This window comes from Colletotrichum tamarilloi, assembly GCF_030869305.1.
Source record: "Colletotrichum tamarilloi strain Tom-12 chromosome Unknown Scaffold_60.1, whole genome shotgun sequence".
In the NCBI taxonomy this organism is placed as follows: Eukaryota; Fungi; Ascomycota; class Sordariomycetes; order Glomerellales; family Glomerellaceae; genus Colletotrichum; species Colletotrichum tamarilloi.
Genome location: NW_026849442.1, coordinates 39,124 through 60,862, shown reverse-complemented (window position 1 = coordinate 60,862; position 21,739 = coordinate 39,124). Strand labels below are relative to the sequence as shown.

General features: G+C 51.2%; 8 protein-coding genes across 8 annotated transcripts; 4 read left to right on the top strand and 4 right to left on the bottom strand.

The window, feature by feature from the left end:
* Positions 1-686: 686 nt before the first annotated feature.
* CTAM01_11299 (LMBR1 domain-containing protein) lies at positions 687-2,231 on the top strand (the record flags this gene model as incomplete). The annotated part of the gene is made up of 1 exon (XM_060527310.1): positions 687-2,231. One exon carries the CDS (start codon positions 687-689, stop codon positions 2,229-2,231), a length of 1,545 nt encoding a protein of 514 aa, XP_060378015.1.
* A 725-nt stretch (positions 2,232-2,956) lies between these two features.
* CTAM01_11298 (uncharacterized protein) lies at positions 2,957-3,190 on the top strand (the record flags this gene model as incomplete). Its single annotated transcript, XM_060527309.1, has 1 exon — positions 2,957-3,190. One exon carries the CDS (start codon positions 2,957-2,959, stop codon positions 3,188-3,190), a length of 234 nt encoding a protein of 77 aa, XP_060378014.1.
* A 2,730-nt stretch (positions 3,191-5,920) lies between these two features.
* On the top strand, positions 5,921-7,427 carry CTAM01_11297 (prostacyclin synthase; the record flags this gene model as incomplete). The annotated part of the gene is made up of 3 exons (XM_060527308.1): positions 5,921-6,117; positions 6,213-6,638; positions 6,731-7,427. The coding sequence occupies 3 exons, from the start codon at positions 5,921-5,923 to the stop codon at positions 7,425-7,427; spliced, it is 1,320 nt and encodes a 439-aa protein (XP_060378013.1).
* Positions 7,428-8,843: 1,416 nt separating this feature from the next.
* On the top strand, positions 8,844-9,898 carry CTAM01_11296 (methyltransferase; the record flags this gene model as incomplete). Its single annotated transcript, XM_060527307.1, has 2 exons — positions 8,844-9,600; positions 9,663-9,898. 2 exons carry the CDS (start codon positions 8,844-8,846, stop codon positions 9,896-9,898), a joined length of 993 nt encoding a protein of 330 aa, XP_060378012.1.
* Positions 9,899-10,244: 346 nt separating this feature from the next.
* Positions 10,245-11,158, bottom strand: CTAM01_11295 (glycosyl hydrolase family 16; the record flags this gene model as incomplete). The annotated part of the gene is made up of 2 exons (XM_060527306.1): positions 10,245-10,328; positions 10,385-11,158. 2 exons carry the CDS (start codon positions 11,156-11,158, stop codon positions 10,245-10,247), a joined length of 858 nt encoding a protein of 285 aa, XP_060378011.1.
* A 1,085-nt stretch (positions 11,159-12,243) lies between these two features.
* Positions 12,244-12,663, bottom strand: CTAM01_11294 (uncharacterized protein; the record flags this gene model as incomplete). The annotated part of the gene is made up of 1 exon (XM_060527305.1): positions 12,244-12,663. One exon carries the CDS (start codon positions 12,661-12,663, stop codon positions 12,244-12,246), a length of 420 nt encoding a protein of 139 aa, XP_060378010.1.
* Positions 12,664-16,022: 3,359 nt separating this feature from the next.
* On the bottom strand, positions 16,023-17,763 carry CTAM01_11293 (major facilitator superfamily transporter; the record flags this gene model as incomplete). Its single annotated transcript, XM_060527304.1, has 4 exons — positions 16,023-16,167; positions 16,223-17,129; positions 17,189-17,473; positions 17,580-17,763. 4 exons carry the CDS (start codon positions 17,761-17,763, stop codon positions 16,023-16,025), a joined length of 1,521 nt encoding a protein of 506 aa, XP_060378009.1.
* Positions 17,764-18,947: 1,184 nt separating this feature from the next.
* Positions 18,948-19,358, bottom strand: CTAM01_11292 (endoribonuclease L-psp family protein; the record flags this gene model as incomplete). Its single annotated transcript, XM_060527303.1, has 1 exon — positions 18,948-19,358. One exon carries the CDS (start codon positions 19,356-19,358, stop codon positions 18,948-18,950), a length of 411 nt encoding a protein of 136 aa, XP_060378008.1.
* Positions 19,359-21,739: the final 2,381 nt, after the last annotated feature.

Sequence of the window (21,739 nt, the reverse complement as noted above, 5' to 3'; positions counted from 1 at the left end):
AAAACCAAAACGGGCAAAGGATAGAACGAGAATCAGACCTTGTGCTCCTACCACCTACATCACCTGGACCTCTCCTTGCAAGGATTCGAGAATAGCAAGAGAAAACAAGTCATCGCGCTCCACACTCTTCTATTCTCTCACTTTTCCAAGTCTCTGTTCAAGTACAAAGAGAAAAGGGGCCCCCGGACACATCTTGGTCTGCCCATCAGACCCATACCACGCATCACTCATCAGTCAGTCAGGGAACATCAGCAGACCTGCCGCATTCCATCCATCAGCTCATCAACGCACTTACACTACACACACCGCCGCTCGCCCTCGGCCTCGCGCCTTACACCCTTACCACCACACGCCCACCCAAAAGAACCTGCGCGCGCCCGCATCTACCTCGCCTATCCTTCGGGATCCGGCGAATCGACTCTTTTTGTCCTTTTTGGGCTTCCAAAAATTTCTGACGGAACCCATTATCCTCTTGGACGAACCTACGCCCTAAAAACGTCACACCACCTCCCTTATTTTGCGGTTCATCCGCCCCCCCCTCACCCCCTTTAACCCCTGTCCATCTTGTTGGCCCATCTTAGCCAGCCAAGATTTACAAAAGAAGACTTGAGGGCCGCAACCGAACATTTCCAAGATTCAGCAAGCCCTCGAAATCCGGGGAACGCACCACACAACCGCACCCAATCATGCCCCACCGCGTAGCAAACTTCCTGCGGAATTCCACTGAGAACTTCAGTGTTTCTGCCATTGCAAACCTCAAGACTAAGACCAAGCAAAATCAGCAACATCACCAACCCCGTCACAACAACATCCAGGACGAAGGCTTGTTGCGCAGAGTCCCTCTCGACCGCCACTCTTCCTACTCCTCCGATGACGGCGAGCACATCCCTTACCACAACATGTTCGCAGCAGATCCCGCAGACCACCTCAAAGAGAAGAAGCACCACCACCACCGCCTCTCTCTGCCTTTTGGCCGCTCCAACAAGGACTCACACGACAACTCCCATGCAGGCCTCGACCTGAAGATCGAGAGCCCGCCCATCGTTTTCTTCGGAGATGCAGAGTCCTCTACCGGTGCCCTCGTCTCGGGTCAGATGCAACTCGAGGTCAAGGACGAGCAGCTCCAGATCGAGACCTTTGGCGCCAAGCTCAACATCCACGTCCAGCAGAAGCGCCCCTTCACCAACCACTGTGGCGAGTGCACCAACCAGTTCACCGAGCTGAAGCGCTGGACGTTCCTCACGCACCCCACGACGCTCAAGAAGGGCATTCACCAGTTCCCCTTCTCTATCCTCCTCGAGGGCCACCTCCCCGCGTCCATGGACACGCCCATCACCTCCATTGCCTACGAGTTCAAGGCCGAGGCCATCCTCGTCAAGGGCACACCCGGTTCGCAGACGCCCATCAAGTTCGAGCAGAACTTTGACGTCAAGCGCTCCCTCCCTCAACCCGAGTTCCCGCATCACTCTGTCCGCGTTTTCCCTCCCACCAACATCAAGGCCAGCGCCCACTACAACCAGGTGATCCACCCGGCCGGCACTCACAACGTCTCGTTCCGCCTCGACGGCCTCACCAGCGCAAACGCCACCAACAAGACGGTCGAGTTCTGGAAGCTCAAGAAGGTTACGTGGAAGCTCGAGGAGACCATCAAGACCGTGGCCCCCGCCTGCGAGAAGCACGCCCCGGTCCCCGGTAACGCCAACAACAACACCCAGCCTCAGCAGAAGGGCGTGGCCCGCACCGAGACCCGCGTCCTCGGCGAGAAGTACATGCACGACGGCTGGAAGTCCGACTACACCAGCACTGACGGCCACGTCGAGTTCGAGTTCGACTACGGCGTCGTCGCCAGCAAGCACAGCCACGGCCCGCGATACGCCTGCGACATGAAGTCGAGCGACGGCACCGAAGTCTCCCACGCACTCATGATCGAGATGGTTGTCTCCAAGGAGTGGGCGCCCGTCGGTAAGCCCCACCTCGCGACGCAGACGGGCACCGGACGCATCTTGAGGATGCACTACCACGTGATGCTCACCGAGTGCCCCGGTCTCGGCGTCAGCTGGGATAACGAGGCGCCGCCCGTTTACCAGGACGTTCCCCCCTCGCCGCCCGCGTACCCCGACGAAGCGGCTCCCGTCGACTACATGAGCCTTGAGCACCTTGACGGCCAAGCGCACAACGGACTAGCACATAGCCGGGAGGGATCCGTTACCGGCGGATCCACCACGTCATGACACCACCGCCACTAGAGGAGAGTCATGAAAAATAATTAATCAACACAACACAAAAAAATCACGTACAATAATTCAAGAGACGGGATGAAAAGGAAAACAAAAAGTTATTGGATTTAGGATCTGCTTTTTTTCAACCGCATTATACCCCCTGGTTTCCGAACTAGGCGCTTGTTTTCTTATAGGATTATAACTCTTTTTTGGCGGGAAAGACAGTGTCACAACTCAGTTGGATTTTTAACAGTGAATTTTTGAAGAGATGCATGGTATTGAGTGAAATGACCATGAGGAAGTGTTTTGCATTGCGAGGCGTTTTACGGGGACTTTGAACAGAGCTGATGGAAGAGGCTCATGATCGATGATGCCAAGGTTCCCGTCACATGGCTTCTCAGTAGCTAGCTCGACGACGAAACATACAATTGAAGCAAGAATTAATTATACAAATCACTACAAAATTACTTTGCACTTCCTCTCGACCTTTCAATGTGACTTGTTGGGACTGACTTTAAGAATGATTTAGTTGAACTTCATGCTTTGAGTGCGCTTCAACGGCAAATTGTGCGGCAGTATTACTACTCAGTGAACATAGAGACAACTTCAAACAGAATTTGCCCCTCCGCAACGAAACCACAGACTATGCGACCCACGGTGCGCGGGATGGTAACATGTGAAATCCCTTTCGAGTCACGACCCTTGATAATTATAGGCTATTGGCAGGTACTTGTCCGATGTGTACACTACCTTGCGGCTCATCCCACGTTTTCTGTTTGCTAGTTTTGTTCTCGCATTGTGTTTACCCGCTGCGGATGCTGCAAGACCTGCTGGAAATGCAAGGTTTTTTGGGACGGGAATGTCCCGAGCTTCAAGCTATTGAGTTAATCTTAGGAAATAATTACTTGACGAAAACTACTAGTTGGGTGCGTTGGGGTGAGAGTTGGAGAAATTTTAGGACGGAATTCTGAGATTCAAGAGAGTCTAGAACGCCCGCCGACAAACGGCGAATATCCTTGGCGAGCGGTTGATCTGAGCTTTGGAGTAGTCTAGTGAAGGGTCTTTTCGGGACATTGAGTACCGGTGAGATGAGAGTATCGTGAGTTTGCGGCATACGCTCTATAGGGTTGAGTTGCCGAGTTATTAATGCGTTGCTGTGAGTTTCCTAAACTTGCTCACTTGGACATCACGCATAGTACTACTAAGTAGGCAGTTGAAACGGAAAGTGATTCCCTGCTCGGCATGTTTTCCCGGAAGCAGCTATGCCACGTCGCTCGAAAGGGCAGCTCGCTTCCGCCCCGTGGTTTGTATGGTGCGATTATAGTCTCGAAATGGATTATTCAACTTCCAAGGTCATCTCACGATAGTGCGGTGTGCGGAGGGGCTCTTAAGCGCCCTCTGGCGGACGGTGGGCGGTGGTCGGTTTGCCGTGCGCAGCATGATGTGTAGCCGGTGTAGGGTGCAGGAGAAGGGGGATGATGTGTAACCGGCGCACCGGGCCGGGTGTGTCGTGGCCAGCCTGCCCAAGCGCCTTCGGATGGCAATCCGGTAGGTAGGGGCAGGAGGCGGGCTCAGTGGTGATTTGGGGCGTTTTCTATGAGTCAAGCCAGACCGAAAGTCATGCGAGAGCCGTGTCAGAGAGACGGTATGCGAACATCGGAGCCGGCTCGTTTTGGGATGGTTCACAGGGCGTCTCGCAAGGTGCAAAGATGCGAAAGGAGCCGTGGAGGAGGGGGAGAGCCTGAAAGACCGCGCTCCAGGGCTTTTGCTCGGGATCGGTGACAGCCGGGTTCAAAGGGGGTAGAGGGTGGAGGGGCGTGTTGGAGAGCGCCCCCCGGGGTGGCAGAGGCAAGTTGCGGACGACGGAAGAGGTGGTTTTTCTTACGTGATTGATGGGGACTTACCGGAGGCGCTCCCGGGAGGCGGGATGACTTGCCCGCAGGCGGCCTGGCTGGATGCTGAGCCTAGGAGGCAACGAGTTTCGGGCAGCTCCAAGGCGAAGAGCAAAAGGGCAGGTCCAAGGCGTGCTCGGCGTGCTTCCATCTAGCCGGCGGCACGAATTTGAACAACGGCGCGTGTGGTGGAGCTCCGAACCTCAGATCGTTTCGTTTTGGTTATCAACTTCTCATGAGCAGTTGGCAGGGTTTCTGTCTACTTACTTCCGTGTAAGACGGAAGAGTGGAGGCTCTGTACAGTTTCTTCGCTCATGCATGCTACATAGGCTATACCATGCTCGCTTCATGTTCCCTGGAAGTTGGAACTGTCTGGGGAGAACGGTTTTGCTGAAGAATTTTCTGTCTCATTCACTCTTGAAGTTTGTCATGAAGCGATGCCCACATCGAACCCGCTTGCCCCATCGCTAGCTCCAACACTTTCTGTGAGTTTTTTCTCCAACAGCGCCAGACCCCATTCCCCGATAGATCGCCACTGGGGGTCTCTGAATTTTGGGTTTTTCGTTGGCTTGCTTTTGTGTGCGGGACGCCGAAAGAAAGAAGAAATTGCATGCAAACACTCAAAAAGCAGATGCAACGTTGATTCTGGTAGAGAATCGTTACGTCATAAGTCCACTAGCGGGCGAACGACGTACGAGATCGTGAAAATTTGGGTTTTGCTCTGATGTGTGCCACTGCGGGCAAGGGGAGTCAGGAAGCGCGAATTGTCTGGGGCCCTTCTGAAGCGGGGTCTATAAACGTACAACCGCCTGTAAAGCATCATCGAAGCAACTGGCCGGCTGGCGCAATGGTAGCGCATCAGACTTCTATCTTCTCTTCGTTCAAGAGCTGCAGTTATCTGGGGGTTGTGGGTTCGAGCCCCACGTTGGTCATCCTTTTGCCATCTTTGCCTTTGATCCTCATCTTTGACAGGGAATGGATCGATTCCTTCTTGTTTTGCAATATTTTATTGGTTTATCTTTGTTCTGAGATAGATAAGGTGCCTTTAGTTGAAGATTGTCCTGATTCTTTGCCCCTCCTTAATGAACCCCAACTTGACCAAACCACGGGTGGGAAACAATACTCGCTCGGGTCTTGTGATCGCATGAACCGAAAACTGAAGGGGCAATTGATTTCAATTTGAAGCATTTGAAATTCTTTCAAAGACTTACACGCGGACCGCTGGACATACCCTCAAGGTCTCAAATACGTGACACAACTGACAAGCGGTGTAAGCCTGGCCGACGTTGTCAGCAACACCCAAGAGCCAAGGGCCCTCTATTGTAAACCGAGGCATCACTTATCTTCACCACGGTAAAAGTCATCTTGATATTTGCACTAAAAGCTCACCACATAATCTTACGTCTGTCATGCTGCACGTCTATCATTTCACTGTGCTAGTACCGAAGTGGTTTTCAGCTCAAATCATCTGCAAGTCAGACACCCATTTGATTGGTGGTTGTAGTTTTTCACGACAATATTGCTTACTGTACGTTAGCGCCGCAGCTCGACATACGTTTCCAGGAGGAGTTTGGATCCAATTCAAGACGCGAGACCGTTACGATAATGCATCCATAGCTAAATGTGGCGGAGTTAACTGCAAGTGTTGTGCAGCTGATAATAACGAAATTAGATGCTGCTGGCGTCTTTAAGTCCGAAAAATAGCATAAAATGAAGGAAGGGAATGTCTGAGTTGCTCCTAGGCGCCTAGTGTCTAAAACCTACAACCAAATTTTAGGAGCCAGAATTGCAGAAAGAAGCCCTTTCAAAATGATAACAAGCACATTGGACGAAGCCCAAGTGATATGGTTTCCTTTGGCCTGTTGCCTAGTCATATTTCTTGTTCGTAGTGTCTGGCCAAAAGTTCCAGACTCGCAGGAGCCTCCGGCCCTACAACCAAAAATACCTTTCATTGGTCATTTGATTGATCTAATCCAGATGGGTTACAAGCAACATGTCAAGAATCAGTAAGTCCCGAGCCATCCTGCTTGAACGTTTACGGGATGATGGAGTCGGACGGGCAATCATGGTGCAACTTCATTGTAAGCTGATACGATACTAGCGAGAAATTCAATATGACGGCATACTCGTTGCCCATCCTTGGAAGCAAGCTTTACGTGGCATCTTCACCACAACTGGCATCGTCCATATTCCAGAAGCGGACTCTTAGTTTCGAACCCCTGATTGACACCTTTGTTCGCACTTTGGTAGGCATGGAGGGCCGAGGGATGGATTTGTGGACGAACCCGGAGTTTCGTACCGCCATCTTTAAGGTTCTCTACAAAGGACTGGCCGGACCTTCGTTGATTGATCTTACCAGATCAGGGGTCAGCAATTTAGCCACCTCTCTTGACGAAATAGTCTTTGACCAGCTCGAGCCAAGAGACTTCTACTGCTGGACTCGTGAGACAGTGTCGAGGGCCGTCATGAGAGGCTTCTACGGGAAGTTGAGCCCTTGGGAGAACAGCGGAGTCATGCAGAGTTTCTGGTAACTACATCGCATCCTTATATCTGTCCCGGTCTCGTCACGCTACAAGCGCGTCTACCATGGTTGAAACTAGGCTAATTCTCAACACCCAGGATCTATCACGATGACATGCACAGACTCTTCCCTGGGTTTGCACCCTCTGTCATCGCGTCCAAAGCATTCAAAGCAAGAACGGAGGTTATTGAAGCCTTGGAAGCGTACATCAAGCGTGAGGAGGATTTTGGCGCCGAAGTTCCTCAATTCACCAAGGACAGATTCGGTGCAGAACGAAAGTTCGGAATGTCGATCCACAACAGCGCCAAGATTGAGATTCTCCTAGCCACCGCTCTCGCCAACATCTCCACGCTCGTCTTCTGGCTTCTTTCGAATATTTACAGCCAGCCAGACCTTTTGGCCAGTATTCGGACAGAGCTTCTCAATGCCGCGGTTACCGAGAAGCGAACTGATCAAGACCATATCGAGATGACACTTCACCTGAGGAAAATCAAAGAACACTGTCCACTACTCCTGTCTTCTGCGCAAGAGACGGAGCGACACAATATTGTCGATAACATCACACGAACGGTAATGACAGACACGACGATATCGGACGACGGCCGCTCGTACCTCCTCAAGAAAGGGAACAATGTCCAGATGCCGCTTAGCGTTCTACATAGTGATGAAAAAGTATGGGGCGCCAACCCTGAAAGCTGGCAAGGTGACAGGTTTCTGGAACTGGGTTACAATGCATCATCACCGCCTGGTTTCCTTCCTTTTGGAGGGGGCAAACATGTCTGGTACGTGAATTGATTCTCTCTGGTTTGATGATTTACACTGACCGTGCATCTTTGTGAAAGCCCTGGCCGCCACCTTGCAAACGGACTTCTTCTTGGCATTGCTGCGCAAATGATACTCGGTATTGATTTAGAAGGTACTGACGGCGGGCCCGTTAGGGTCCCAAAAGCTCAAGTCCCTTGGGCAACGACTGGCATAGGGAGGCCGAAGCCCGGACCAGACTCAAGAGTCAGAATCAGTAGGCGAGAGGCTTGGAGGCACGTGAAATGGTCTGTGGCATATTGAGATGCAAGACTGGATCAAGCATATGATACGAAACATTCTCTTTTGAAGCCACTTAAACTTGGTCGGTGAAGGAGTTTCGACTCTATGTCCTTAGTTTGGTTCCGGTAGCATCGAGTACCTGCACATAGTACAATGAATTCCTTTGGTGCATTGCCAACTTTCATAAGTAGTCATAAGACGTCTTCGCCAGCCCTTTGTGACATGGAACACTTAGGTAGTGTAGTTGAATTGCATCGATCGCGACTTCGTGTATCCAAACCTTGCGGAGCCGTTAGGGTAGTCAAAATGGCTGCGTCTCCGCTGTGGATACGCACAACGGCAACTGAGTATGAGCTGGATACCTGCAGAAATTTGCATCAACATCCGATATGGTGTAGTGGCCAACATGATGCCCTCTCATCTTGTGAGAGGTTAGGCATAGCCCCGAGTTCGATTCTCGGTTTCGGAAATTAGCAAGATGTGTCTCAAACGGCTTAACTTTTGTTTTTCGCGGTAGAAACCACTTTATGTCTTGTTATCTATCCATGCCTTTTCTAGATAACTTACACTTAACTTACCCGACTGGATCCACTGAATTACCTGGTCATGTATAAGTCATAGGCGAAAGTATTTGCCGATAACGACTACTACGACCATGCATGCATATTATCTAACACACTTACAAGTCTCGCTATGGTCGCGAAGTATTGAGTCAAAATCAACGGCTTGTTCACTTTGGAGTAAGCACTGTTTAGTGAATAGATCAGAATGCCGCTGGTGGTGTACTGGGCGGTCGGGCATTTGATCTAAACCCCGTGAAGCTGACTCTCCCGCCGCCGAGCGGTGCATACCCCGCGGGATTGACGCATGCATTTCGGGACGGCAGCAATTCGGATCGCGGAATGTCGGCGATTGGAAATCAATAGGCCCCACGATCGATGCCGAGCCCGGGAGTGGGTCTCGGACACTGCGAGAAACAGCTTAGAAATCCTGAATGACTAATGGCCACTGCCGCGGGTTCATGGTGATGCAATCATCCAGTCGTCTCATTCGCGCGCCCTGTTACGCCCTACGAGTCCTCCTTTTAAACTCCCGTCTCCTGACCCCCGCACGGCATTGTGTAATTCAACATCAGCCCTGCATTTGACGTGAATATAAGGTACTATTATGAGCACAATCCTACGACGAACTTCAATACTCACATCATCAATCAAGACCAGTCTCAGAACCAACAATATTCCCCGCATCATCCACACTAGACCCCTCGCAACAATGACTACCGGCAACTTCCGCTATCTAGACCCCGCGACTCTGGAGGGCAGCAAGCCCTGGGCAAAGGTCGATACAGACGTAACCTCTTTTAGCCGGCTCGAGCGCCGCCGCTCAGTGGTGAACATCCGCGAGTCGACGGAAGAGTTCGGCACCGACGTCTCCGGCTTCGCCGTGTACAACTCACCCGCTAAGGAGAAGGACTTCATCGACGATGAGGCAGTGCGAAGCGGCTACTATGCCGAAGTGGAGGCACTCCTGAGGGAGAAGTTGCCCGGTGTGAAGAAAGTTGTGATTTTTGACCACACCATCCGGAGGAGGGAGAAGAGCAGCCCTAGACAGCCTGTACAGCAGGTGCATGTCGACCAGACGCCCGGCGCGGCGGAAGCGCGTGTTAGGAGGCATGTTCCGGGAGCTGAGGCGGATGAGCTGATCAATGGACGGTACCAAATTATTAATGTCTGGAGACCGATCGGACACCCGGCGAGTGACTTCCCGCTTGCGGTGATTGACTGGCGGACGACGGAGCCCAAGGATCTGATCGCTGTGGATCTGTTGTACCCCAGGAGGACGGATACCGATGACGATGATCGGGGCAAGGAGGTGCTTCCGGACCCGGCTTTGGCGCGGTCGACGGAGAATTACGATGTCAAGGGTGAGTGTGTCCCTCACTGTAGTAGAATTCCAAGCACGTTCATTTCGCTAACATCAATGCAGGCGAGACTTTCTCTGTCGCACCAAGCGACAAGCATAAGCTGTATTACGCCAAAGATATGACCCCTGACGAAGCCATGTTCATCAAGTGCTTCGACTCGAGAAGCCAAGGACGGCCTGGCGGCAAGCCGGGACGGGCCGATTACACGCCTCACACGGCCTTCATTGACCCCAACACCCCCGCAGATGCGAAGGGAAGACAAAGCATAGAGGTTAGATGCTTGGTGTTTTATGAGTAGAGGCCATTTCTTGGAGCACGGACGCCTGCATCGTTGTACTTGGGTCAGGTACATATGGGCTGTTGAAGAAAGTCAGGAGTAATTAATATGAGCCATGAATACTACAAAGCAAAGCATTCAGAAGCACTGGACTAGTTAAGCAAATGAGCTTGTAATGTATATGACGGTGAGATTATTTATGGAAATTATCTAGCGAGCGTGGTTGTGTGCATATACTATAAAGTGGACAATGGGTATCTAAGTATGATGCTGGCATATGTACAGCGAATGGCGTAGTTGCAAGAGCAGCAACAAGACGAGGTTTAACACGAGCTCAAGAGCCCGATTAGGTTAACGAGGAGCAAGATTAAGTGGACTGGTAGACGGCAACATAGGCGGTCTCCATCATGCTTCCCCAGCCGCCAATGGTAGAGCCATCCGGGTTTCCGGGCTGTAAGCAGTCAGTCAAACCATCGCCAACAAGCCTTTGTAACGGCATCGACATACCCAGTTACCGCCGACGGCGACATTCAAGATAAAGAACAACGGCGCGCGAGCCAACGTGTTCCAGATACCCTCGCTCCCGATCCTGGCGCCGCTGATCTGATGAAACTGCTGCCCATCACGGAACCACGTAATCGTCTCCGTCTGCCAGTTGCCAGACCGACGATCAATCTGCAGACGCCAAGTGTGCCACCCCTGATCCGGGATGCCAATGTTACCGCCGATACCGTTGGGCTCGTTACACGCGCCGCCGGGAAGGATATCGCAGTGGACGGTCCCGTACCCCGTTAGCTGCCCGTTGACCGTCTCGAGGATGTCGAGCTCGCCGCAACGAGGCCAGCTGACGCCGTTGCGGATAGCGTCGCCGAGAATCCAAAAGGCGGGCCAGATGCCCTTCTTGTTGGCGATGGCGTTGTCGCCGAAGCGGATCTGGGCCTCGGCGACGGTGAGGCGGCCGGCGGCGGGGGTGAAGACGTAGCGGGACTCGATGCGGCCCGAGGTCCAGGCGCCATTGCCGTCCTTTTGGGGCACGATTTGGACGGTGCCGCCGCCTGAGATTTGGAGGTTGGAGCGGGAGGTCGTGTATTCCTGGATCTCGTTGTTGACGTGAAGGTTGGTGATGATGTTCCAGTTGCCGCCGTTAATCGGGTCGCCTGAAGCGCCGGGGAAGCTATCTTGCCAGAGGCGGGTAAGACCAGAGTAGTTTGGAGAGTCCCAGGCCCGGGTGGCGGCTGGGAGAAGGAGGAGGAGGGTTGAGAGGATGGAGTTTGAGTACATTGTTGCGATGATGCAAAGCTCTAGGAGCTAAGGAACCGTAGTTGGTGTTCTGGATGTCTGGTCTTGCAAAGATGGCTTCAAGGAGTGAATAGAGTTTGAAGCAGACTACTTATCCAAAGTGAAACTGAAAGGACTGTGACGAAGAAGGTTTATAAGAGAGAAGAGAGAGAGACTGTGGCTATTCGAAAAGGAAAGGCATGTCTCGGGGAGAGGCACAAGATCACGATGGTGGATGTTGTCGTCGGGGGGAAGGGCGCACGAGGAGCGGGTTGAAGGACCATGAGGACAGAACGGGAAGCATTCATCATGGGACTTGCTGTATATATACAATAGGAAAAAGGCCAAGTGTGAGCCTGCAGATGTAACATTGAGCGATGCGTGCCGCGTTGGCCAAGGACCAAGGGTTCTCCTCTGCTCAGCCCTTGGAACAAAGAAGGGCCACCTCAGCGGCGGGAGCAACCCGCATGTCGAATCTAGACTTGCGTCTTCCAAGTCGTAGTGGTACTGTGCTGTAGTCACCGCCGCCCGGTGGGCTACGGGGAGGAGAGTTGTCCCTTTTTTCTTTCCTGTTTAATGACAAGAGTCCCCGAGTCTCAGAGCTGCGTCCAATCTTCAGCAGAGAACGGAGGTCTCAAGGAGGGTGGATGGTAGTCTGGTTCATATATGCTTACCCCCTGTGCTCTCTCCGTCGTCTAGCGTTGCACAGGGCAAGGCAAATCGGACTTGGGTGGTCCGGTCTAGAATATCAGATGGCACATGTACGTCCCCGCTACGCACCTCGAAGACCGTGCCCCAAGCCCACGAGAATGGGTGCACCACGCGGTGTAGGAGTGATGGACGGAGGAAGCGTGCTCCTCTGAGACATGGTCCGCCGCGGGACACACTTCCACATCCTCGGTGGCTCCAATATCTCGGACGCTGGTGCCCCCTTGCGCTCTGATCACGGCCCGTCCGGTTTGTCAACGCGGATTCGCGGTTGGCACGGCCAATATTCCGAGATGAGGCGAGCGCATAAGCGGAGCGCAGACACTTGTGGCTGGCTTGACAAACGTGCATATTACATGTAGTTTGGCAAAAAAGAAAGATTAAGGCTCTTCAAGGGTGACCAATAGAAGTCGAGAAGGACCAACTGATCCGAATATGTCCCTGTTTTGAGAAACACCGGGGGAACTGGCATGGCTTTTGGGCCCCCAAGTGTCCCTTCGGGAGAGGCTTCGTTTCATTTTGGACATCTGCCAATCGGCGACGGAAGATGGCAAGGCTTTAAAAGCGCCCCGCGAGCGGAAGAAGGGGGACCACGGGGATGTCGAGGGATCGGTACCAGCGGCGCGGCCCCGAGGCCTGTGGTTGGTTGCGGCTTGAACAGACTGACCCTGGCGACGGCCACGCGGGAAGTGGCGTTCGGCCGCCCTTCCTAGTCCATGGAAGAGGAAAACCCCCAGGAACCCGCAGATGATTCCAAGGTCTGAGCCTGCTTCGCTTCGGCAGACCTTTGCTATTGTCATATTGAGCTCCCTTCTCGCCTACGGTCTTGGGGTCTTGGGAGGTGGACTCCGTTGCCAAGCGGTACATTGTTTTCGTCACGTCCAGTGATTTTGCAGATGGACCCCAAGACTGACGGAGAGACATCAGGCGAGAGATATTGGTGACCTTTGTGTGACGGAGCCTAGCGAGAACATATGGGAATGGCGGTACCTGAACGCCACCGCGCTAGCGGTAGTTGTGCAAATCAGTCTAGTAAGCTGCAAGATCTAGACACCTGCACTGCGCACATTAGTTGTTGCCCCCCTTTTACTTCTTGTCATGTTTGGCGCAATAAACCAAGTGCTTGGTGTTGGAAAAGGTGACGTTGCAGGCTCCGAAAGACTGCACGAGGTAGCAAATGCGGACAGCTGCGCTTTTGACAGGCTCAGTGTCTTAGCCAGTCGCTCTCCTCTTGGGAAAAGGGGGAAGATGGGGTTCTTGTGGGTATAATCCGTTCTGCACCTGACTTTCTTGTGTCCAAACAAGGCCACTTTCAGGGAACCCTTCAATCAGCCAGCCCAAAGAGTTCTCTTCTGACTGGCCATTCGTCCAAGTTGGGGAATTAAAAGGGCATGTGAAAAACGCTCGATGGCACCTTGCCAACATGGCTTTAGTGCGGGTGAGGCGCCTAAGCCAATGCGAATAACTGCCTAGGTTGGTAGCGATTCGGAGTCTGATTGGTTGGGGTCAAAAGTGCAAGGGGGACCGTGATCCTGAAGGGGAAATCTCTTTTGGTGTGGTGGAAGTGTGTGGATGAGTGGATTGGACTGGACGCGTGCGTGGCATCAACATAGGGTTGCAATAGAAGAAAGGAAAAAAAAAAGGGAGGGAAGAATCTGACGATTGGAAAACTTCAGACATATCGCGTCATAGGGAAAGCCTCATGATTCACGTAGTCGCTTTCTCATTACTAAAGGGCATCTTGCTTCATGACAGTGCAAGTCAGCAGCTCTCGGTCACTGGGCCGGCACTTGGTGGACCTCCCGACCCGTAAGCCGGCACTAACCCCACAATCCCCCGCGGTCTTGAGATTCGGTGCTTGCGGTATCACTTCGGCGCGATCGTCTCAGTAGGCTGGTCATGCGACCAGGTCACGTTCTCCAGGTGTATAGAGAGGTAAATCAATGTGCATCAAACATCATTGCGCTTATCACAACTCTACCTCTATCTGCCGAGAGTGATGAGATAATTACGCTCTTTCGCGGTGATCAATTTTCTCCGAGATTTTTGCCTGGGTCACGCTGTTATGGGGCATGTCTGGTAGTTGAGGGCGGGTTCGCAAACTTCAATATGTTTCATGGATGTTGACTCGCTCATTGGGACCGTGAACCAGACCAAAAGGACGACTTGAACCCAATGGTGTTCGCGGTTCAATAACTACCTTTATTTGGGCCCTCCACCTGGACTAATGGAAGACAGAAATACATCCAAAGTTAAGAGAAGAATAATTTCGTAAAGAACTGCATTCCAAGCGGCGTCGGTTCTTTAGTTCTGGCGAGCATGACAGACAACTTCAATATTTGGGACCCTCGGCTACCTTTCCACTTCGCAGGGCACTTGAAGCTGATTGTGGACCATCTCTCTGGAATCAAGATTACTATTCCGCAAGGATGTGGGAACTGTCTCAAGATGTTCTCAGATGAGTTGACAAATGCACGCAGTGTGATGACAGCAGCTCTCAAGTGCATAGCACCTCTCTCAAAGGACCAGCAGATGCATCTCGAGAAACGGGCCTCCCAACTTGGGCTGAGAGTAGAAAACGTCATGGACAAGGGCACGATGCACATGTTGTACGCACTCGGCAGCTGGGTTATTTGGTGATCTAATTCTTCTATGTTCATAGAGGAAGAGAGGTATCACGTGTAATTGCACATTTCTGTTTCCACACGTTCGTTGTTGGGCTTTCGTCTACTAATCTAAATTACCTTATTTGAGGTCAATTATGACTATTTCTATTCCCTGGCACTACCTTGCCCAAGCAAGGGCTTCAATAACAATGTCGTATGCAGATTTTATAGTCCTTCAAACTTATTATAGACTGGGTAATAAGTTGAGGGAATAGAAAATGGAGTTAACGTTCGTACACTAATTCTACCGGCCTGAGAAAACACCACAGGTGATGCTTAGCAACTGTCTGAGGTGATTGACATCACATGACCTTGGTAAGGCCTAGAGTAAAGTAGATGACGCTATCACGACGTTCTACACGTCAAGACCTCCCCTATAGACGGGCCATAGCTTGCTACAGATTTTCTATAACTAGTAATTCATAAAGAAAAGAATAAAAGCGCGGCGTACAAGGAAATACGCAGAGAATTGAAAGAAATATAAGAAGGTCCAAAACACAAAAGAGTTCACCCCCCCCGGTGCTGAACTGGGGGCTACATCTCTGGTGCTCATGCTGGGATTCGAACTTGGATACTCGTATGCGCTGAGCCTGTCGTCGAGTAGGCTGGTTGGCGAAGATAATTGATGTTGACCATTAACCATTCCACCACCACGCCACAGTTTGACCTGACCCCCGGCCTAGGGGGCGCCTGCTGTGCTGGTGACAGGAATTGCGTTGGAGGGGTATATGAGGGCTTGTTGTGTATTCTGGTGGCAAAAAAGGTTATCGGATGAAGGTTTGTGATGTGGCTGGGTGAACCTCAGGAAGGCGCGGCGTTGGTGATGTGGATGGTGGCTGCCCTGGCAACCATTGCGGTTTATCTTATTCACCTCAGCCATACGCTCAACAGTCTCGGGGTCCAGTCTCAGGTAAACACATAGAAAGCACGCAAATAAGCCAAAGTTTATGGTAAACCTCCATAAGTACCTCGACCTCGACATCCCTGGATGAACTCTTGTTGCAGTCAAGCCCGGTGGCTTGTAGCCATCGGCGAAGTCGCATTTCTGGTCTCAAGTGCTGGCATTCGTGATATCTCCTTCAGTATGTTAGCTTCCTGGATGCTAATTAGTGCTACACATTTAAAATGATAACCAATGCCAATAATGATGCACCCATGATGGCAAGACAGTAACCTTGGCCAAGGAGCCTTGCACGATGTGATAGGAGAAAAGGGCAATTCATTTACGACGTTTGAATGAAATTCCGCCCACTCATTCCAATGTGCTATTAGTAGTATTCACTGTTAGTATCTAGACTTGCTAAGAGCATGGTCTCCGGCGTGGTTTGGGTAGATAATAACATCTACTCCTTGTTAAAAGCGGGACCAGCTACGTCGCATAGTCCCAGTTCAGTGACAAAGTACCAGTACTTGAAGTCTACATGTATGCTGCTATGTTATCATTGTACGAACGAATAAGATAGCTCCCACCAAAACATCAATGGTATGCCCAATCAGTGTCTTGCTATGGACTCTTCTGAAGTATTGACTACTGCCGTCACTTCGGCGGTCGTAGTCTTCCCGGTAGCGTCAGCAGGGGCATCAACGTAGCTACCATCGTGGCTGCTGCCGCTTTCAAGCTGCGCATGCTTCGCTTTTCTGTAACGCAAATGTTAGAATATCTATTCTCCTGAGTTTGTAAGGCAAGACCTACTCTTTGCGTTTGATATAAACATCGAGAACGTGCGTCGCAACAATGAGCGCAACAGCACACCCCAGACAGAAAGAGAATCCCTTGGGATAGCTTGGAGACTCAATAGTCGGGAATGTTAGCAACGGTGTCCAGGCTGTCGACGACTGGGCAATAATGGTGATCATGACAAGGGTGAATGACCGCTGTTCCGGAGAGTCTCTGAGGATGGTGTTGACCCAGCCGTGCAGGACACTGGACAGTGCGTTGGACCAGTACATCGTCGAGAAGGCGAACCACTTGGCACCCTCGGGCACGTCCCAGACGACAAGCATGATCAAGCCCGTGACATTCCATAACGAGGAAAAGGTGATAGCCCATGCGGGCCCAAGCACCAAGTCAGACAGGAAGCACGCCACGATGTTGTATAGGATCCCCAAGGCTGGCGCAATGGTTCCCATCTCATTGACCTGCGCCGGACTGTAGCGGCCCAGGCTCTTGATCCAAAGAAGGAAGCTGCCTGTGCTCTTATGGATACCGGCGTTCCAAAACAGCACATCGACAAGCACAACGGTCCAGAACTGCGGGCTGAGGAAGATCTGTTTGAGGTGTCCGAGCTTAAACTTGCCGCGGGTGACGTGCCCGCCGCGTTCCAGGCGAGATTTTGCAATCTTGATGTCGTGCTCATTGAGGATCCAGCGGTTCGGTTGTTCAACAGTGCCCGGGAGGAGAAAGTATCCGAGAATGCCGACAGGGATAGTGATGATCGCGCAGATGATGTACATCCAACGCCAGCCTGCCATCCCGTTGACACCTTCAAGACGGTGTGATGCTCCAGCTGCGATGAGGCCTGCGGTTAGGGTTCCGAGATTGAGTCCCGTGTAAAAGATACCTCCTCGCCGTGCAATTTCGTGCCCGCGATACCAAGAGCCTTATGTTGGGGTCAGCATTCTACTTCTCCAGTCAAAAAAGGCCAGTGACATCTCCTACCGAATACGTAGTGCATAGCGGGGAAGAAGGCTGCTTCGAAGAAGCCCACCATGAATCGGTACGCCGCCAGCTCCCCGAATGAGTGTGCTCGGTATTGCAGCAGGGTGAAAAGTCCCCAAAGGATATCCATCGCGGGGATGGTCCAGTACATGGGGATGTAAGTGAACAAGAACATGAAGGGCACCATGCCAACAACTGCGCCGACTGTATACATTGTCTGGAGTTCGACGAGCTCATTGCCTTTGAAGCCAAGCTCCTCTTTCATTCCTCCGACGTAGGCATTGTCTGTTTTGAATTAGCATGACGTTGCCAGATAGAAGAGGCAGAGGCTATCAACGGTCGTGAACATACTCAAGTTTGCTTGGTCTGTGTTACTTGTTAGCAGACCGACAGCCAATGAATGGAGAGCAAATGGCCATACCGATATACTTGACCCAGTACGCTAGAACTGCGTAGGGCACGACAATGAGATCGAGTTTGATGATGAACTTGCGCTCTTCGGGGGTGTCATCGTCCGAGTACCACTGGATCTTCCACCACTTCTTCCTGGGGACAGTATTGTCTGCTGTCGCCATGGTTGCCAGAAACCTATGAACACACTTTCAAGTGTCTTCAAATTGATTCTAAAAGGCGGAAGGAACCAGGTTGAAAACTGAAATCTCATTCCAAGGTCACCCAAGTCACCGGGTCTGGTCCATAGATATTAGCTGAACGCTGCCGACCGAGGACACCCCCTGCTGGGGAAAATCCAACATCACTATCGATTGCGCCAGAACATCTCGGACTTGTGCCATGCGAACCGCCCGTCAACCATACCCAGATTTGTGGGTAGATTCCCTCCCGCCGAGCATCCCCGGAAGTCGGGGAGCACCCGAAATCGCCAGAATGAAGTCTTTTGCTAGGGGACCTCGTGCTTGGAGGGGTTGCATATGAAAAGACCCTGCCGGGAGTTGGCCGACATGCTGAGCATGGCGCGGGGGTTCTACTCAAAGAATGAGAAGCGCGTGGGGCGCGTGGCTGGCAGGACGGTGTGGTGCGTCCAAACTCGATGACCTTAGCTCGAGTCGGCCCAACGTCGTATGGATGATTGAGTGTGCTGATTCCAACTTACTCTAGGGTGAGGATTAAGCCGGCAGCTGAATCTTTCGAAGGATTCCCAAGTGGCAATTGCGGAGTATCCCGCTGTAATTTTCCCTTGTCTGCGCCGTTGACCGGCAAGCCAGTAATGACGTGCTTAATGGCCTTGATGGTGTTAGATGCCACAGCCCGCGTAATCAAGCCATTGGTCTTACCTTACCTCATGATAGATGCCCATACCATGCGCGCCAAGTACAGCCAACATAGTCGTCTCCTCATTTCTAGATAGCTAGATTTCCTTGCGAAAAGAGATGCCTTTCTGAAAAGTGAGTTCGGAAATTGCCTTCAACACCTTGAGAGAACAGCATGCTTTACATGTGTGAGTGCATAACCTGAGTTTCATCGCAAAAGCCTTCCGTCTCTCAAGGCTATTGGTTAATGTTGAATAAGCTTCTATTTGAGACAGCAACACAACCAAAAATCAAAGTCGGAGCATGTCACCTGCAATGAAGTGGAGATCTCGGCCGAGTTCACATCCCCGCTTCACTGGAACGGGCCGGCTTGACTGATGGATGTTGAAACTCGGAAAGGGTCGTGATATCGAGACGTGGAAACGGGGGTCTTCATCTTTATATATTAAGCTGACTTCTACTGCGCTACATACAGAACACATGTTACCTAACTAAGCCTGACGTTTTGCCTCGACCTCCAGCTCAATCAACATTCCCGGAAGGGCCAGCTGAGGCACAGCAATTGCTGTCCAGATAGGTCGATGATCGGGAATCCGTGCCTTCAAACCCTGGACGATAAAGTCGAAAGAGGTCCGGATATCGCATGAATATGACCTCAGTGAGTAGACGTCATCCCATCCTCGGAGGCCTGCTGCCTTGAGGACAATGTCGACGTTCTCGATCGCCAGCTCAACCTGTCTTTTGGTGTCGTTCGCGTCGAGCGCGCCCGTCTCCGGATCCCAGCCACCTTGTCCAGCGCACTTCACGATGCCGTTGCCGAGGTCCACGGACTGTGAGTAGTGGCAGGCCTCGCCATAAATCTTTCCAGCGCCAGGAGGGGTGTTGAACTTGATTGAAGACATGGTTCTAGCTGTGTGGTGGGGATTCTGTGAGAATCATAATCAGTATCTAGCTCCGGGAAAACCAATCCATGAATACATTGAAATCTTGCGATTTATGTGTGATAGAATATCTCAGAAACTCGCATACCCAGGAATTACACTGAAGGATTTGCTCCTACTGTTGACTGAGAGCAGAGATGTGGGTCTCCGAGGTCAAATCTGTCGGGTTCTTGGGGCGTTTTCAGGTGATGTGTACTTAGGTAGTATGCGGAAAAGCAACTGAATTCTCATGCAGAGGAAGATTAAGCGTCGTAAAACATACTCTAAATGATGCAGCGTCGTCATTATGTAGGCTCATTGCTGAAGCCCCAGCATCATCCTCAATCATCGGATGTTTGGAGAAGGGGTCACCGACTTGGAGAAGTCACCGACAAAGTGGGTCGGGGCTTTGTTTCCAGCAGTGTGTGTGGGGAGTCCGCGTACCATCGTGATATGCTGTTGCAACCTGACATCAGCTGTACCTCGGCGATTTTTGCTCTTTGACGGAATGAACGGGTCCCTCTGGTGTCAATACCTAGTCGGCTGTTCGTTCGCGAGATGCAGAGTGTGATATGGTCTAATGTGGAGTTACTAGAGACTCGCTCTGAAACTCAGCCAAGATGTCAAGAGTTTTCCCCAAACGTGTTGCGAATGCCTTTGTCTCAATCCCCTGTAAGACACTTCCCTAGAATTTCAAAGTTGACCACGACAATGTTCCTGCGTCGGGGTCAAGTGGCAACTCTTCGGCTTCTAGCAAATGTTGATGTGGCCGTGCCGAGTAATTTGACTGAACGTTGGTATGCTGCATCTTAACCGTTGGTCAGTGAAAAGGGCCACGCAAGATCAAGCAATGCTCTCATCAACGAGTTGGAACTCACCTTCTTTCAGAGAAGATTCAGTGGCACTAGTGGCACTATACTTTTCAAGCCACTTGCTGAGGAACACGGCAGGTTCAAATGCCCACACAAGGGCGTGCAGTACCCATGAGCTTGCCTGTTGACGGACGTACTGCTGAAGGCTGGTACTAGCAGACTCTTCCAAACTTTGTGACAATGCTCGATACTTTGCAGCAAAGACCTAGCAGGTGGTTCCTCAAATCGAAACTCAAGCTCCTTGAGTGATGCTACGAGCTGTGATGGATCTGCCGCATAGTTCAAATCCGAGGGGAAAACAGCTCAAAGCTGGACGTGACAAACGAGACTGCAGTTGCCTTGTGCTTTCCATAACATTGGCGAAGCTGTCATAGAAGACGTTTGAAGTCGCGAAAGACCGATGAATTTTCCCAACATCACTCTGCGAGATTGTGTGTTAGATACTCATACAGTCGATCTCCAATACCTTTTACTCGCATGAGTCGAGCATGCTCCGAGATGAGAATCTCTGAAGGTATCCCAAACGTGAATGCATCTTTTCAATTCTCATGCGTAATAAATACAAGACAGTAAAATGAAATGAACATCGGGTGGGAGTTTGCTCAATATCGACTCAGTTTTAGAAGCGCACTTGTCGGCTTCGTCATTATAATCGTGGGCCAAGACATCAATGAGAGTAACTACATCGCCAGTATGACAGAGCTCTCGAGATTGATGTCCTTCGACCACGAAATCATGAGAGAGCAGAGAGCTTAACGAGCGCTTGAATGCGCGTTGCAAGCCATCTGATTGTGATGCAATAGAGAAGCCTCACAAGAAGCCGTCGACGACAAGGCTACAAATAAGAATAATGCGGCTGCGTTGAAAAGTTCGAAATGAGTCCGAATCAGAATCAACAGACTGCTGGTCTGTCGGGACATGAAATCTCGAAAGTCTGGAGTAGAAGAAGATTGCAGTAGCGCAAACCTCAAGTTCTTGAACAACATCAACGGGCTGCGCTACTCAAGAAATTCAGCGAGTAAGTGGTAAGGTAGGCGATGAGAGTGTCAAAGGAAGTCCGAGATGTGCCAGTCGTTAAGGTACGTCGCTAACAGCCTTTCTAGAGTGGGTTGAATCGCTTAAATGACTGTGAAGACCCCCCTCTCGATCTGTCCATCTATGATTCTTGAAAGGCGAACCGTCTGCTCGTTGTGAAAAGGGGAATGGCATTCTGGACTTCGCACAGATGTATTGCTGACAACGCATGCAGCGCGGAATTTGTGACGAAATCGAGCCCGTGTATCAGAAGGTTGTTCTGAAAAATCGAAAATGTGCTGTTCTTGACGTACCTTCAAGATGCAAGGCATCGATCACACGCTCGCTCACATGATGTTACAAAGTCCGGGTATTTTTTTTTTCCTTTCTTAATAGGAGAAGGAGATAAATTGGGATGATCTCAATGGTACAAGGTGCATTAGGTGTAAATGTCACAGGATACAGGTGTATGATTTA